This window comes from Heterodontus francisci, chromosome 14 (assembly GCF_036365525.1).
Source record: "Heterodontus francisci isolate sHetFra1 chromosome 14, sHetFra1.hap1, whole genome shotgun sequence".
NCBI classification, from domain to species: Eukaryota; Metazoa; Chordata; class Chondrichthyes; order Heterodontiformes; family Heterodontidae; genus Heterodontus; species Heterodontus francisci.
In genome coordinates this window covers 21,081,525-21,098,315 of record NC_090384.1, presented here as the reverse complement: position 1 = coordinate 21,098,315, position 16,791 = coordinate 21,081,525, and the positions used below count along the sequence as shown (strand labels likewise).

Below are 16,791 nucleotides of genomic sequence, written 5' to 3'. Positions count from 1 at the left end.
CAATGCCTATTAAATAGGCATCACAAACACCATTAGTTGAAGGAGGGTTGTTGCCAAGACTGAGAACTTCCTGCTCTTTAATACTTCTGTGGATTCTTTAACAGTCATCTGAATTATGTGTGGCTTCAGTTTTATGCTATTTTGTACGTGAGAGCCCAATGGTGTAACATCTCTGAGTTGAGCTGACGGTAAGGAAGGTCATTTTAGAACTGACTAATCCCTTGCCTAGTGCAGGTGCTCCCAAGGTTTTCATCTTTGTGTAAAGGAGAATCACTCACTAAACTCTTAACTGTATGTTCTGTCTTTGCTCAGTGCCACAGATGAAGCCTGGAGGTTGCTGTCCTCCTACCTCGATCGCTACCAGTCTCAAAGTTCCCAGTACCATCGCTGTGTAATTAATAAACTGCTGTCGCATGGAGTGCCACTTCCCAACTGGCTTATTAACAGCTTCAAGGCAAGGCTGACACTTGATTCTCACTTCAAAGTCCCAAATGGTTTAAAAGCAAGTTCTGTCGCTGGCGAGGGAGGGCATGAATTGTGTAACCCTGGTCATAATGTTGAAGCTGCCCATTCGAGGCATCAAGTTATGGATGTAGTGGATAAAATAGTTTCTTTTGCAGCCAACCAAACTCTCAGACCTCCCTCCTTTTATCTGTTAATTCCAAGATTATGGGCAGGATACCAGATGAACTGTGATAAATGTCTCCAAGCAGGAGATTGTATGGTGTAATTAAGAGATAAGGGTTTACTTGGTGTCAAAGGAGTGGCTGAATTAGGCTGCTATCCAAGGCTAGGAGGTATTTGCACTGTGACTTCAGAATATTTTCCTCCACGTATTGTGGTATTTCCTGAAATATCTTCCTTCTGGAGGGCTATAGTAGGGAAAAGGGGACTAATAATTGATGTGTGGAATTGGTTGTGGCAGAGGAAGTTGGAATTTACTAAATGACTATTGACACTGCCAGCTCCCAGTCCTGTCATGGTTGAGAACCACATGAGTGAATATAGTTCTGGTGTGTGTGGTCTGAGGGACGGTCGCTATACCTTTAGGAGAAAGTTGAAATATACCACCAGATTTTGGAGGGGATGGGGGAGGGTCCCTTAGACTGAGTGATCCAGCACCTCAGCTGGGCTAGGACAGCACCAGAGAGATCCCACTGCACCTGTCCTGGGACAGAGAAAGACTCTTCTATTGTTGGAGACTGTTATAATACTCAGCAGACAGACATTGTGATAAGTATAGGGGGAGCAGCTTGTTCACCCCTCGCTCTGTGTGCGCGTGCATGTGTGTGAGGAATGTGCTGACTGAACTGCCCTTTGCCTTTAACAGAAAGTGGATGGGGCTGGACTGCTGAGGCTGTACCTGAACTATGACCTATTGGAGGAAGCAGTGGATCTGGTGCTGGAGTACATTGATGCATTAATGGGAAAAGGACACCAGTATTTTGGCATTGAGGTGAGGATAGACCATAGCCATGGTATTGGTCACATGGCAGCTCCAGTGACCCTCTTCAGGGGTCAATGGTGGACACTGAATGTAGTAACTATGTACAGATAGTCCATTGTCCTGACTTTCCTGGGGCTAACCAATTCCACCCCATCCCATGTCTTTATTTGATACTGCTACAGATAAACTCATTGCAATCTTCTGAAATTGTCTCTGCCCTTTAATCAGAATCATACACAGCACAAAAGGAGTCCATTCAGCCCATCCTGCATATGTTAGCTCTTTGAAAGTGCTATTCAGTTAATTTCATTCCCTTGCTCTTCTCCGTAGCCCTGTAGATGTCTCCTTTTCAAGTATTTAGCTAATTCCCATTTGAAAGTTACTATTGAATCTGCTTCCCATACCCTGTCAGGCAATACATTCCAGATCATAAGAACTCACTTGGCACTCTGCAACTTTCTGCTCTGACCATCGACTTTAGCTGCTTCGCTCTTAAACTGCCCTCTCATTATTTGACCCAGTTCTTCCATCCATATTCTACAACAAACCCTTGTATTTGGAGCTGTTTTATTCCCTTTGTGTCTTTCCAGTGCCCTTCCAGTGTCCTGATTGAATGAATAGGCTGTGTATTCCATCCACTGTTCTTTGCTTGTTCACAACTATTGAAGACAGTTGTTGGGATGTGAAGCACACATTCTGCCTGTTCTCCCTCCCTTGTTCTTTCAGCCCATCCCATGAAGTGATTGTCCCATCATCTTCCTTCCCTTCTGTCAAGTAGTCCGCACCTCAAGCATTCGCCTGTCTCTTCAGATTTTTATTGGTGCATTTCTTGTTTCTTTTTTAATCTTGGGGCCAAAAACTATTTAGGGATCTGCTATTTGTAAAAGGCTTGTAGTCCTGTTTGAACCGTTATTTCCCCTTCCATGATCCAGCATATGATGGAGGTCAGTGTGGGGAATTGTACTGTGATTCTGTGACACTGGCTAGAGCTGTGACAATTGCTCTGCCCTGGGATTCAACACACAGTTAATGCTCAGTGACAGGAGGTGGTTGTGGTGCTCAGAGATGCGATAGCTCAGATGAGGGGAGACTGGTGTTTGAAGCAACAGCTTTGGTAAAGTGAGGAACACAGGAGCCCTTTACAAATCCTCAAAACTATGAACAGGTGATGTCTGGGAAATATGCATAGCCACTCATCTTAGCTGAGAATTGAATGGAGATGAAACTTCTGCTCTGATCTAGGTGCACCTTTCCAGGGTATCACTGGCCACCCTCTCCATTTCAACAGCAACAGTTTTGTCTCCCTTTTGGATGGAAAAAGTGAGCCCCTTAAGAGTCTGTTCATAAAGGAGGACATCAAGTTACTGGGTCAAGGAGCAAAGCCTCTCAAGTGCAGGGAACTGTAGCCACTCCAATCCACTGTCTTCCCTGCTTGGAGACAAGGGATGTCATAGTAATGCAGGGCTCTGGAATCCAAAGTAAGGCTGCAGCAGGGTTAGAATAATCCAGCTCGCTCAGAGGTACTTCAGGTGATATCCTGTACCCCAGAGTTGAGCATGAGGCTACATCATCATCTCTGAAGTCAGCTGTCAAATGAACATGACAGCTAGTTCCACCTGCAGCCATCACCCACCTTTGCCCAGCCAGAAACAAGCTGTCTCAATGCACCTCTTCAGGAAGCCAGGTGTACACAAGCTCCCAGCTCCTTTCCTGGAGGATTTCCCAGCCGCCTTAGCGTTGCTGGAGATGCCATCATCTGGGTGAAGGGCCCATATATAATGGTCACTACTCTGAGCAAACTACCCTCTGCAACAGTAACAAATAGAAAGCAGAAAAGAAAATACAAATAAACAGTATAGTTTCTATAAGAGGCACAAGTAGAGACTGAAGAGCGTGCAGGATCCTTAACAAGTGAACTTCTGTCACGACAACAGTTCAGTTAGTCTGGTAGGTATATCCGGAATCTAAAACAGGTGCTCAGATGCCAGGAGAAACTCTCTGGGGAAGAAGCTGGGAGCTTGTGTAAATCTGAGCCTGGCTTCCTGCAGAGGTTTGTTGGGACTGTTTGTTTATTTTCCTGGTGTAATGGTTGAAGGTAGCTTTCATTTCCTCAAATGCCCTCAGAGAGGTTAACTAGTTTAGCATTCAGCCCAGGGCTGTATTATGACCGACAGTGCTCCTTTGGCTCACTGGTAGCACTCTGGTCTCTGAGTCACAATGTTATGGTTTCAAGCGACACTCTGGAACTTGAGCACATAATTTAGGCTAGTCTTGTCCCATATGATAGCCACAAGCTACATGTAGTTAATTGACAACCAGAATTGGGAAATTGCATTTAAGATTAGCAAATAAAAATTGAGTGCTGGACAGAGTCATTGGGCCTTTTATCTCAAACGCTGCCTGTGCACGTTAATTCAAACCTTTTGGTGAGTTTTGGGGATGAAATGGTAAAATGATGGCAGCGTGTGTGCTTTTTGATTGCTGTGCTTTCCTTCCATGGTTACTGAATGCAGGTCGCTGCGAGTGTGAAAGGGGCTTTCTACTAAAGTTAGTGTGTGTCTACAACAGGTGTCGCCATGGACACAGCATTGGCTAATTGATGCTCTCTATGGGATAACATTGATCTGGTCTGATACTTCAGGACAGTATTGAGGGGGTGCTGCACTGTCAGTTTGTATCATTCAGCAATGCTCAATCCCAAGAACAAATTAAAAATAAATAATCTGAGACCTCACAGCTCTTTTTACCATTTTTCACTGGCTCCTTTTTTCTTTCAGCAGCTTGCCTCACTTTCTGTCCCACAATCTTTTCTTCCCCACACTCTCGCCCCACATGCACACACTTGCGTGCATTCTCTCTCTCTCTCATATGCTCTTCCTTCCCTTTCCACCTCTGCCGCTCCTGCGCACCCCATACTCGCTCTCACACACTTGTGCTCTCTGTCGTGCGCGCTCCTTCCTTTTATTCTGAGATCTGGCTGAGTTTATTTCTAGATTGGGTTTTCTGCATGCTTACCCCCTCTCCCACAACCAACTTTCACACTGAGGTAAAACAATTATGCCGATCCAAGGGGTGCAAGGAATAGAGAATGTTGGGCACTGTGACTCTCCCTGGTCAGAGATGATACTTGAAGCCCCATCACCAAATATTTATCTGAGAAATCTCTCCACGTTCTTCAGAAGCCATTCACCAATGGGACTGATTCCTCTGAACCCTGTTATTCTTATGTATTGGTACTTGGTGCCACAAATGACACAGGAGTTTGGGAGGAGACTGTAATGTGCTGAAATCTTGTTGCAGAGGTCGCTGTCAGCCACTGCTCCACCTGTTTGGCTTCCTTATACAGCCATCGACCAGTTACTGCAAGCACTTGGAGAGAACCAGAACAACATGAATAACGCGAGGGTGAGTGTGAATCGGATTGCCACCAGACTTTGATGTTGGCCTCTCATTTGAATGGCAGAGCCTCTAGGGGTGGCGCAGTGGTTAGCACCGCAGCCTCACAGCTCCAGCGACCCGGGTTCGGTTCTGGGTACTGCCTGTGCGGAGTTTGCAAGTTCTCCCTGTGAGAATATGGTAGGGAATATGGGATTAATGTAGGATTAGTATAAATGGGTGGTTGATGGTCGGCACAGACTTGGTGGGCCGAAGGGCCTGTTTCAGTGCTGTACCTCTCTGAGTCTATGATGACAAAGAAATCTTCCTGGTGTAACAGTGCAAGCATGCACAATTCTCTCTTAACTGTACAGGTGGCATGGACGGGCATGCATGTTTTTTTTATTCGTTTGTGGGATGTGGGTGTCACTGGCTAGGCCAGCATTTATTGCCCATCCCTAATTGCCCTTGAACTGAGAGGCCATTTCAGAGGGCATTTAAGAGTCAACCGCATTACTATGGGTCTGGAGTCACATGTAGGCCAGATCAGGTAAGGACAGCAGATTTCCTTCCCTAAAGGGCATTAGTGAACCAGATAGGTTTTTACAACAATCAACAATGGTTTCATGGTCATTGTTATCCAATAACACTCCAGAAGCTCGACCACCATCCAGGACAAAGCAGCCCACTTGATTGGCACCTCCATCTACAAACATTCTCTCTCTCCACCACCGACGCACAGTGGCAGCAGTGTGTACCATTTACAAGATGCACTGCAGCAATGCACCAAGCTCCTTAGACAGCACCTTCCAAACCCGCGATCTCTACCAACTAGAAGGACAAAAGGGCAACAAAAACATGGGAACACCACCACCTGCAAGTTCCCCTCCAAGCCACACAACATCCTGACTTGGAACTATATCACCGTTCCTTCACTGTTGCTGGGTCAAAATCCTGGAACTCCCTTCCTAACAACACTGTGGGTATACCTACCTCACATGGACTGCAGTGGTTCAAGAAGGCAGCTCATCACCATCTTCTCAAGGGCAATTAGGGATGGGCAATAAATGCTGGCCTGGCCAGCGACGCCCACATCCCACGAATGAAAAAAAAAATTAGACTAGCTTTTAATTCCAGATTTATTAACTGAATTCAAATTTCACCATCTGCCATGGTGGGATTCGAACCCTTGTCCCCAGAGCATTAATAATAATAGTTAGCTTGGGCTCTGGATAACTAGTCCAGTGACATTACCACTACATCATTACCTCCTCACATGTGCTGCACCCCACTCATTCCTGATAACAGCTACTTTAAACGTTTTTAAAATAAAAATGCTGCAGCCTTTTCCCTGCATAAATTCCTCCTGGGAATTTACCCGAGAATTGCTCTTGTTTATTGATATGATGTAGGTCGTGCGAAAGCCCTCACGGGTATATAACAGTCTCGCCTTTGTTTCCTCAGTTGTGTGAAAAACTGCGGAGCAGACTGGAGGATTACCACCAGCAGCTGGATCAAGCAACTAATGACATGAATAGCTACCGGCGGCAGCAGTAGTTATGAAGAGGGGGAGCTTGTCTTTGAGAGCTGCCTCAGTCCCCTGGGCTGGTTGCAACAGTAAAAATGAACTGATCGTGATGCCAACATCCAGGTGACCCATGCTGCCTTTTCTACATGACCTTGTGTGCCTGTACAGACTCTTAATCAAAGGAAGTAACTCATTGTGCCAGTTTCACACACACGCACCACATTTTTACTAATGGCCAAGTTGGTAGCTCTGCATGGTCGGCCCGTCCAATTGACTGTCTCTGTAACCGGGCGGAATCTCCTGAGCTGTCTGGGTCTCTGTAACTGGATAGGAGTTAGACCCAGGACTGAGGGGTGGGGGAGCTGTGGTCTCGGGTGCTCCCCGAGTGTTTCTAAGGGAGGAGCTGAGGGTGTGGTGGTCCCAGGATCTCCGAGTGTCTCTAAGGGTGGGGGGGGGTTTGCAGTATGATGGTCCCAGGATTGGGGGCGCGGTGGGCATTGTGGTGGTCCCAGGCGCACACTGACTTTTTTTCTACTGTACATGAATGCTGAAGATTTGCCTTTTTGAGGCTTTTATTTATTGGAAGTTTTCTTTCCAATCAGGTTTAATAAAATAAGGGAATTGTTATCGTGTGTTAATTCATTTTCAATTTTTCATTGGAAAAACTGTTTGCACTGGTGAAGCTGAGCTGAGGACAGATGATCTTCTGTTGTGCTAGGTATTGTGAAGAGGAAATAGGAGCATAGACCAGTTGTGTTAGGTCTTTGCCCCAACACTGCTCCAGAATTTCCAGGGGCTTCACACTAGGTGGAGTTTCACTTCTTCCAGTGGTGAGGATCTTTCCCAGCCATTTTGTCAAGGTTTCCTGTCAGTGCACTCCTGGGGAGTCCCAAAGAAGCTGGTGGTGGAGTTTCCCTGTTCCTAAAACTGTGTGTACACCAGATACTCTGCAGGGACAGCTGTAGAAAATACACTAGACAACAGATAATAAAAATACTCCGATTGACCATTTGGGTCTAGGGCAATCCGGTCGCTTCTTTCCAGCTCCAAGCTCTGTCAGATGGCAGACTTGTCTGGCCCACAAGAGTCCCTTGGCCCAGGAAGTTTGGGCAGACAGCTCCCCTCTGTTAGAGAATGAGAGTAGCAAGCTAGGAGCTGTCTCTTGGTGCTTGGGAATGAGTTGTAGAATCATAGAATGGCTACAGCACAGAAGGAGGCCATTCAGCACATCATGTCCATGCTAGCTCAGCAAGAGCGGCTCACCTAGTTCCACTCCTCTTCCTTTTCCTCGTAGCCCTGCAAATGTTTTCAGCTAATTATCCAATTCCCATTTGAAAGCACTGATTTAAATCTGCCTCCACCACACTGTCAGTGCATTCCAGATCCCAATCACTTGCTGCCTAAAAGATTTGCCTCATGTCACCTTTGGTTGTTTTGTCAATCACTTTAAATCGGTGTCCTCTGGCTCTCAATCCTTCCACCAATGGGAACAGTTTCTCTCGATCTACTCTGTCCAGACCCCTCATGATTTTGAACACCTCTAACAAATCTCCTCTCAACCTTCTCTTCTCCATGTAACTGAAGTCCCTCATTTCTGAAACCATTCTTGTAAATAGACGAACTCTTGCACTTTTAGATTATTAAAAGAAATAATGCTCATGAAACAGCATGTGATAATGTGAAAGTTGCAACATACTTCACCTTACAGTTGCTGAGCTCTGGTCTGCATAACTTTGCATTACAGAGTCTTGCTTTTCTCCTTTTTAACTGCACCATTGCCTTGTGACCTGCAGTGTGAACTTTACCTGCAGTTTACATTAACTAACATCAGCTGAGCATTCCAAACACTTGTCTTAATGATATCAGTAAGAGCTCAGTGACCTCCAGTCATCTACACTTGTGGCTTTAAAACAGTAATACAGTTTAAATAGGAAACTATAATTCAAACTGTACAAATCACAAGATCTGAGCAACTGCCCACAACCTTGAAGGTCTTGAGAAATGGCTCCAAGTGCTTCACATGTATCTTTTTTAATACAGTGATGTTCCCACCAAAGCAAGAGTTGAAAGGTTGGATTTTCTGCTTTTGGTGCAGTTGGTTGAGGAATGTTGACCAAGATATAAGGTGAACTCTACTCTGCCATCTGAATGGATAGGCTAGGCCTCATTGAAGATGTCATCTAAATGCAATCTGGCATCCCTCAGTACTGCACTGAACTGTCAGCCAATGTTACTATGTACTCAAGTCCCTGAAGTGGGGCTTAAACCCAGAACTTTCTGACTGAGTTAAGTGGTACCCTGAGCCAGTGTTACCATGGATAGACATGTCTGTGACTGATTAGTGAAGATGAGGTCAAGTAAGTTTGCTCAGTCCTGTTGGTCCCATCACCAGTCTGCCAGCTACTGAACCAGTCTTGATGCAGTACATTAGAGTCTTGCACCCAAAGTACATTCGCTGTCGATGCTTCCCTTGAAGCTTCCTGCTTGTGATGTTCAACACCAGGAAGGGATGGTAGGTGGTGATCTGCAGTAACATATTAACCTCTCCACAGATACTTTTTGTGCTTCAGATTGTGTCTTCCAGCTATCAGTGTAACCCAAAGGTATGGCTGAAAGGCCTCTCAAAATTTTTGAAGGATGTGTTGTCGGCTTGTGCTGTTCAGGAGCTAAAATACCTCTTCAGGAAACACAAGTTCAAGTCAGCACACTCACTGAATCATTCCTGATGCTCATACAATTTGAACACACAATAAACCACTTGCTCTGTTTTACTAGGTTTGGTACAGTGCCCAATTCAGTATAATGGAAACATGCCCTCCTGGTTTGAGACAGCTGAGGGTGCACTGAAGAGCTTATTGTGATCTCAGCCCTGCTAGATGAGTCACAGGAAGGGTGTGGGGAAAGTCTCCAGGCAGTGGCACTGATCCTTTGCTAATAACATCCAGCTGCTCTTGTGGCTTCTGTAGTATTAAGTTAGTTAACTCCTGAAACCAAACAGCACTACTGTCCCTGGAAATGTCGATTAAACTAGACTCATTACAGTAGCAAGAAAGCTTCAATTTACTGTCTTCTAAATATAGCCCTAAGGAAACAATGCAATAACACAACTTCAGAGTTTTGTCCTGTGAGAAGGTTTGAGATGCAAAGTAATGATCAGTTCAACTTCTCTATAGTAAAGCAATCCACTGTCCTGTCAGGGTCTGGGTATTATGAGTTAGCAGCTGTCCTGGAGAACTGGGTAGTGTAAAGGTTAAAATAGGAAAATTGGACACTATCCCATGCTGAACCAGCTCTGAGAATGTTTGTTTAATGAGAAAGTGTAGAGGTCGCATTACACAGTATCTAATATGTGCTGTACCTACCCTGAGAGTGATGGGACAGTGTGGCATAGAACGATGCAGCACAGAAAGAGCCCATTTGCCCCATGATGCCTTTGCTGGTTCTGAGAGCTATGGAATTAGTTTCATTCCCATGCACTTTCTCTATCGCTGCAAAATTTTTCTTTTTTGAATATTTATCCAATTCCCTTTTGAAAGTGACTACTGAACCTATTTACACCAACACTAAAGTATAGTGTCCCAACTCTTAATTATCAATATAAGCTAAGATATTTTATACTGGGAGCTAGTCTAATTGCCCTCCTCTGTATCTTTCAAAGCCTCAATATCACCCACTAACATGAGAAAACCAAAACTGGACAGTATTGCAAGTGAATATATGTGGGGTGTGTGAGAGAATATGAGTGTGAATATGTGAGTATATGTAGGGTGTGTGTTAAGGAAACCTTGATGGTATGTGATTATGTACAGGAGGCTGATGCACAGGCAATTAATACATTTGCCCAGCTCCATGCAGTCTTGTGGGTCAGGCTTTTGGTCAGTGCTAAAATGAACTGTTGAATTTCGATATGATTAAGTTGGATAAAGAGGAGCCCAAGTTAATAGTGCTGTCACTCTGCGATTGATGCTAAAACACAGGGAGCCACAGTCAGCTGAATAATGTGACATTGTGTCTTCAGATGGTTGGTGATCGAGCACAAAAGGTCAGTGTAACAATACTACAACACTTGTTGCAAATTCACAACACTATATGGAACATCATGCCTTATCCTTGCTCTTTCTCTTTACTTGGTATTTAGTCAGATGCATAGTGTGAGGAGCAAGATGAATTAGTTCATGACTCCTCACATGAGTGTGTTTGGGACAGTAGAGGGAGATTTACTGTGTATCTAACCCTTGCTGTATGTGCTCTGGGAGTGTTTGATGGGACAGTGCGGTGGGAGCTTTATTCTGTAACTAACAATGAGACTATAGGTGGTGGTGGAGTGGTCATGACAAAGGACTAGTAATGCAGAAGCCCTGACTAATGCTGTGGAAACATTACTTCAGATCTCAACATGGCAGCTGGTGGAGTGTAAATTCAGTTTAATTGTTTCCATTAACAAATGGCGCAAGGACTAGGGAACACAAATTGAAAGTTCAGGGCAAAAGAGGCAGGGGAAGCACTTTTTTACGTAGCAGATGGTAATGATCTGGAACCTGCTGCCCACAAGGCTGATGGACACAGAGACTTCAAGAGGAAGTTGGATGGCCACCTGAGAGAAATAGACTTGCAGGGCTACAGGGATGGAGCAGGGGAGTGGGACTAACTGCATAGCTCGATAGAAAGCCAGCATGGACTCAATGGGTGGAATGGCTGCCTTCTGAGCAGTAAATAACTGACTCCATTAATAAATCTGGAATTGAAAGCTAGTCTCAGTAATGGTGATCATGAAACTATCAGCTTGCTATAAAAACTGGATTTCACTAATGCCCTTTAGGGAAGGAAATTGTTGTCCTTACCTGGATCTGGCCTACATGTGACAATGTCCCAGACTCCTCCATCACCATACCTGGGTAGTCCTGTCCCTTCAGCACAATGGTATACAGTCAGGAGGGAGTTAGCCTAGGAGTTCTCAATGTTGACTGCGGATCCCATGAAGTCTCATTAGCATCAAAGTTGTATGGTGCAACCACTGTGGCGTAGATTCAGAATAGATTTAGCAGTGCTGTGGGCCATCAGCAGCAGCATTATATTCCACTGCAATCTGTAACCTCATGCCCAGGCATATCCCTCCCTCACTCTACCATTACCATCAAGCCAGGGGATCAACCCTGGTTCAAAGAGGATTGCAGAAGAGCATGCCAGGAGTAGCACCAGGAATACCTAAAACTGAGGTGCCAACTTGGTGAAGCTACACCATAGGACTCCGTTCATCCTAAACAGTGGAAGCAGCATGTTATAGATGGACCTAAACAATCCCACAACCAACCTGCCACATCCCAGTTGTGAATAATGGTGGACAATTAAACAACAAACCAGAGGAGGAGGAGGCTCCACAAACATCTCTATCCTGAATGACAGCAGAGAGCAGCACATCAGTGCAAAAGACAAAACTGAAGCATTTGTAACAATCTTCAGCCAGATGGGCTGAGTAGACTATGTATCTTGGCCTCCTCCTGAACTCGGATTGTTTTCACTGGAACGACAGAGGTGGAGGGGCGACATGATAGAGGTTTACAAAGTTATGAGCGGCGTGGACGGAGTGGATAGTCAGAAGCTTTTTCCCAGGGTGGAAGAGTCAGTTGCTAGGGGACATAGGTTTGTGAGAGGGGCAAAGTTTAGATGTGCGAGGCAAGGTTTTTGACACAGAGGGTGGTGAGTGCCTGGAACCTGCTGCCGGGGGAGGTGGTGGAAGCAGGTACGATAGCGACGTTTAAGAGGCATCTTGACAAATACATGAATAGGATGGGAATAGAGGGATACGGTCCCCGGAAGTGCAGAAGGTTTTAGTTTAGGCAGGCATAAAGATCGGCGCAGGCTTGGAGGGCTGAATGGCCTGTTCCTGTGCTGTACTGTTCTTTGTACCTAGACTGCTGTATACAGTTTGGTCTCCTTACTTAAGAAGGGATATTATTGCATTGGAAGCAACAAAATTCCAAAGGGAGGACCCACTATGCTTGGTGAACTAAAAAAGTTAAAGGTAGTATCAAACTTGAAGAAAAAAAGCATATAATTGCACAAAGATGGGTAGCAAATCAGAAGATTGAACAGAATATTTTAAAAAAGCAAAGAACAACTAAAAGATTAATAAGGAGGAAAAATTAAGAGTATGACAGAAAGCTGGCTAGAAATATAAAAACATAAGAGTTTATATAGATACTTAAAAAAGAAACGAGTTAACAAAGTTACGTTGATCCTATAGAAAGTCAGTCTGAGGAATTAATAAGGGAAAATAAGGAGATGGCAGATGAATTGAACAGGTACTTTGCATCGGTCTTCACTGTAGAGGATACATGTAACATCCCAGAAATAGCTTTGTAAATCAGGAAATGGAAGGGAGGGAGGAACTCAAGAAAATTACAATCACCAGGGAAGTGGTACTGAGCAAATTGTTGGAGCTGCGGGCTGAAAAATCCCGGGGTCCTGATGGAGTTCATCCTGGGGTGTTAAAAGAAGTGGCTAGTCAGATAGTTGATGTGTTGGTTTTAATTTTCCAAAATTCCCTAGATTCGGAGAAGGTTCCATTAGATTGGAAAAAGAACAAAGAAAATTACAGCCCTTCGGCCCTCCAAGTCTGCGCCGATCCAGATCCTCTACCGAAACATGTCGCCTATTTTCTAAGGGTCTGTATCTCTTTGCTTCCTGCCCAATCATGTATCTGTCTAGATACATCTTAAAAGACGCTATCGTGTTCGCATCTACCACCTCCGCTGGCAACGCGTTCCAGGCACCCACCACCCTCTGCGTAAAGAACTTTCCACGCATATACCCCCTAAACTTTTCCCCTCTCACTTTGAACTCGTGACCCCTAGTATTTGAATCCCCCACTCTGGGGAAAAAGCCTCTTGCTATCCACCCTGTCTATACCTCTCATGATTTTGTACACCTCAATCAGGTCCCCCCTCAACCTCCGCCTTTCTAATGAAAATAATCCTAATCTACTCAACCTCTCTTCATAGCTAGTGCCCTCCATACCAGGCAACATCCTGGTGAACCTCCTCTGCACCCTCTCCAAAGCATCCACATCCTTTTGGTAATGTGGCGACCAGAACTGCACGCAGTATTCCAAATGTGGCCGAACCAAAGTCCTATACAAAGTCCTATCAGTGTATTTACACCTAATCTGTACTAATGCTTTGTCTTTCAACACACCATTAACATATTGTTTGCCTTTGCTCCGTGACCTTTTGGTCAGCTATGTGGCCTGGTCCAATCTGCACCTTCTCCTTTGTTATCTCTTGCCCCACCCCCACCTCACTTGCTTATAATCTGTGACTTTTCTAATATTTGTCAGTTCCGAAGAAGGGTCACTGACCCGAAACGTTAACTCTGCTTCTCTTTCCACAGATGCTGCCAGACCTGCTGAGTGATTCCAGCATTTCTTGTTTTTGTTTCAGATTTCCAGCATCCGCAGTATTTTGCTTTTATCCTATACAACTGTAACATGACCTGCCAACTCTTGTACTCAATACCCCGTCCGATGAAGGAAAGCATGCCGTATGCCTTCTTGACCACTCTATTTACCTGCGTTGCCACCTTCAGGGAACAATGAACCTGAACACCCAAATCTCTCTGTATATCAATTTTCCCCAGGACTTTTCCATTTACTGTATAGTTCACTCTTGAATTGGATCTTCCAAAATGCATCACCTCGCATTTGCCCTGATTGAACTCCATCTGCCATTTCTCTGCCCAACTCTCCAATCTATCTATATTCTGCTGTATTCTCTGACAGTCCCCTTCACTATCTGCTACTCCACCAATCTTAGTGTCGTCTGCAAACTTGCTAATCAGACCACCTATACCTTCCTCCAAATCATTTATGTATATCACAAACAACAGTGGTCCCAGCACGGATCCCTGTGGAACACCACTGGTCACACGTCTCCATTTTGAGAAACTCCCTTCCACTGCTACTCTCTGTCTCCTATTGCCCAGCCAGTTCTTTATCCATCTAGCTAGTACACCCTGGATCCCATGCGACTTCACTTTCTCCATCAGCCTACCATGGGGAACCTTATCAAACGCCTTACTGAAGTCCATGTATATGACATCTACAGCCCTTCCCTCATCAATCAACTTTGTCACTTCCTCAAAGAATTCTATTAAGTTGGTCAGACATGACCTTCCCTGCACAAAACCATGTTGCCTATCACTGATAAGCCCATTTTCTTCCAAATGGGAATAGATCCTATCCCTCAGTATCTTCTCCAGCAGCTTCCCTACCACTGACGTCAGGCTCACCGGTCTATAATTACCTGGATTATCCCTGCTACCCTTCTTAAACAAGGGGACTACATTAGCAATTCTCCGGTCCTCCGGGACCTCAACCGTGTTTAAGGATGCTGCAAAGATATCTGTTAAGGCCCCAGCTATTTCCTCTCTCGCTTCCCTCAGTAACCTGGGATAGATCCCATCCGGACCTGGGGACTTGTCCACCTTAGTGCCTTTTAGAATACCCAACACTTCCTCCCTCCTTATGCCGACTTGACCTAGAGTAATCAAACATCTGTTCCTAACCTCAACATCCGTCATGTCCCTCTCCTCGGTGAATACCGATGCAAAGTACTCGTTTAGAATCTCACCCATTTTCTCTGACTCCACGCATAACTTTCCTCCTTTGTCCTTGAGTGGCCAATCCTTTCTCTAGTTACCCTCTTGCTCCCTATATATGAATAAAAGGCTTTGGGATTTTCCTTAACCCTGTTTGCTAAAGATATTTCATGACCCCTTTTAGCCTTCTTAATTCCTCGTTTCAGATTGGTCCTACATTCCCGATATTCTTCCAAAGCTTCGTCTTTCTTCAGCCGCCTAGACCTTTATGTATGCTTCCTTTTTCCTCTTAGCTAGTCTCACAATTTCACCTGTCATCCATGGTTCCCTAATCTTGCCATTTCTATCCCTCATTTTCACAGGAACATGTCTCTCCTGCACGCTAATCAACCTCTCTTTAAAAGCCTCCCACATATCAAATGTGGATTTACCTTCAAACAGCTGCTCCCAATCTACATTCCCTAGCTCCTGCCGAATTTTGGTATAGTTGGCTTTCCCCCAATTTAGCACTCTTCCTTTAGGACCACTCTCGTCTTTGTCCATGAGTATTCTAAAACTTACGGAATTGTGATCACTATTCCCAAAGTAGTCCCCTACTGAAACTTCAACCACCTGGCCGGGCTCATTCCCCAACACCAGGTCCAGTATGGCCCCTTCCCGAGTTGGACTATTTACATACTGCTCTAGAAAACCCTCCTGGATGCTCCTTACAAATTCTGCTCCATCTAGACCTCTAACACTAAGTGAATCCCAGTCAATGTTGGGAAAATTAAAATCTCCTATCACCACCACCCTGTTGCTCCTACATCTTTCCATAATCTGTTTACATATTTGTACCTCTATCTCACGCTCGCTGTTGGGAGGCCTGTAGTACAGCCCCAACATTGTTACCGCACCCTTCCTATTTCTGAGTTCTGCCCATATTGCCTCGCAGCTCGAGTCCTCCATAGTGCCTTCCTTCAGCACAGCTGTGATATCCTCTTTGACCAGTAATGCAACTCCTCCACCCCTTTTACCTCCCTCTCTATCCCGCCTGAAGCATCGATATCCTGGGATATTTATTTGCCAATCATGCCCTTCTCTTAACCAAGTCTCAGTAATAGCAATAACATCATACTCCCAGGTACTAATCCAAGCCCTAAGTTCATCTGCCTTACCTACTACACTTCTTGCATTAAAACAAATGCACCTCAGACCACCAGTCCTTTTGCTTTCATCATCTGCTCCCTGCCTACTCTTTCCCTTAGTCACGCTGACTTCATTATCTAGTTCCTTACAGGCTTTAGTTACTACCTCCTTACTGTCCACTGACCTCCTCATTTGGTAACCAACCCCTTGCCACATTAGTTTAAACCCTCCCCAACAGCGTTAGCAAAAGCAAATGTAACTCCTTATTCAAAAAGGGAGGGAGACAGAAAGCAGGAAACCACAGGCCATTTAGCTTAACATCTGTCATAGGGAAAATGTTAGAAGCTATCATTAAAGTTGTAAAAGCAGGGCACTTCAAAAAAAATTCAAGCTAATCAGACAGAGTCAACATGGTTTTTGTGAAAGGAAATTCATGTTTAACCAAGTTATTGGAGTTTTTTGAAGAATTAACATGTGCTGTGGATAAAGGGGAACCGGTGAATGTACTATACTTGGATTTCCAGAAGGCATTTGATAAGGTGGCACATCAAAGGTTATTGTGGAAAATAAAAGCTTGTGGTGCAGGGGGTAACATTTTGGCATGGATAGAAGATTGGCTAGCTAACAGGAAACAGAGAGTAGGCATAAATGGGTCATTTTCTGTTTGCCAAAATGTAATGAGTGGTGTTCCACAGGGATCAGTGCTGGGGCCTCAATT

At 44.8% G+C, this 16,791-nt stretch overlaps 1 protein-coding gene across 1 annotated transcript in view; it reads left to right on the top strand.

The window, feature by feature from the left end:
• nup160 (nucleoporin 160) overlaps positions 1 to 6,977 on the top strand; it is a 115,189-nt gene extending 108,212 nt beyond the window's left edge. The window contains exons 33-36 of the mRNA XM_068045911.1: positions 313 to 454; positions 1,331 to 1,456; positions 4,748 to 4,852; positions 6,287 to 6,977. Coding sequence (XP_067902012.1) covers positions 313 to 454; positions 1,331 to 1,456; positions 4,748 to 4,852; positions 6,287 to 6,379 — 466 coding nt within the window. The 3' untranslated portion in view covers positions 6,380 to 6,977. The remainder of the gene's footprint in view (positions 1 to 312; positions 455 to 1,330; positions 1,457 to 4,747; positions 4,853 to 6,286) is intronic.
• The last annotated feature ends 9,814 nt before the right edge of the window (positions 6,978 to 16,791 follow it).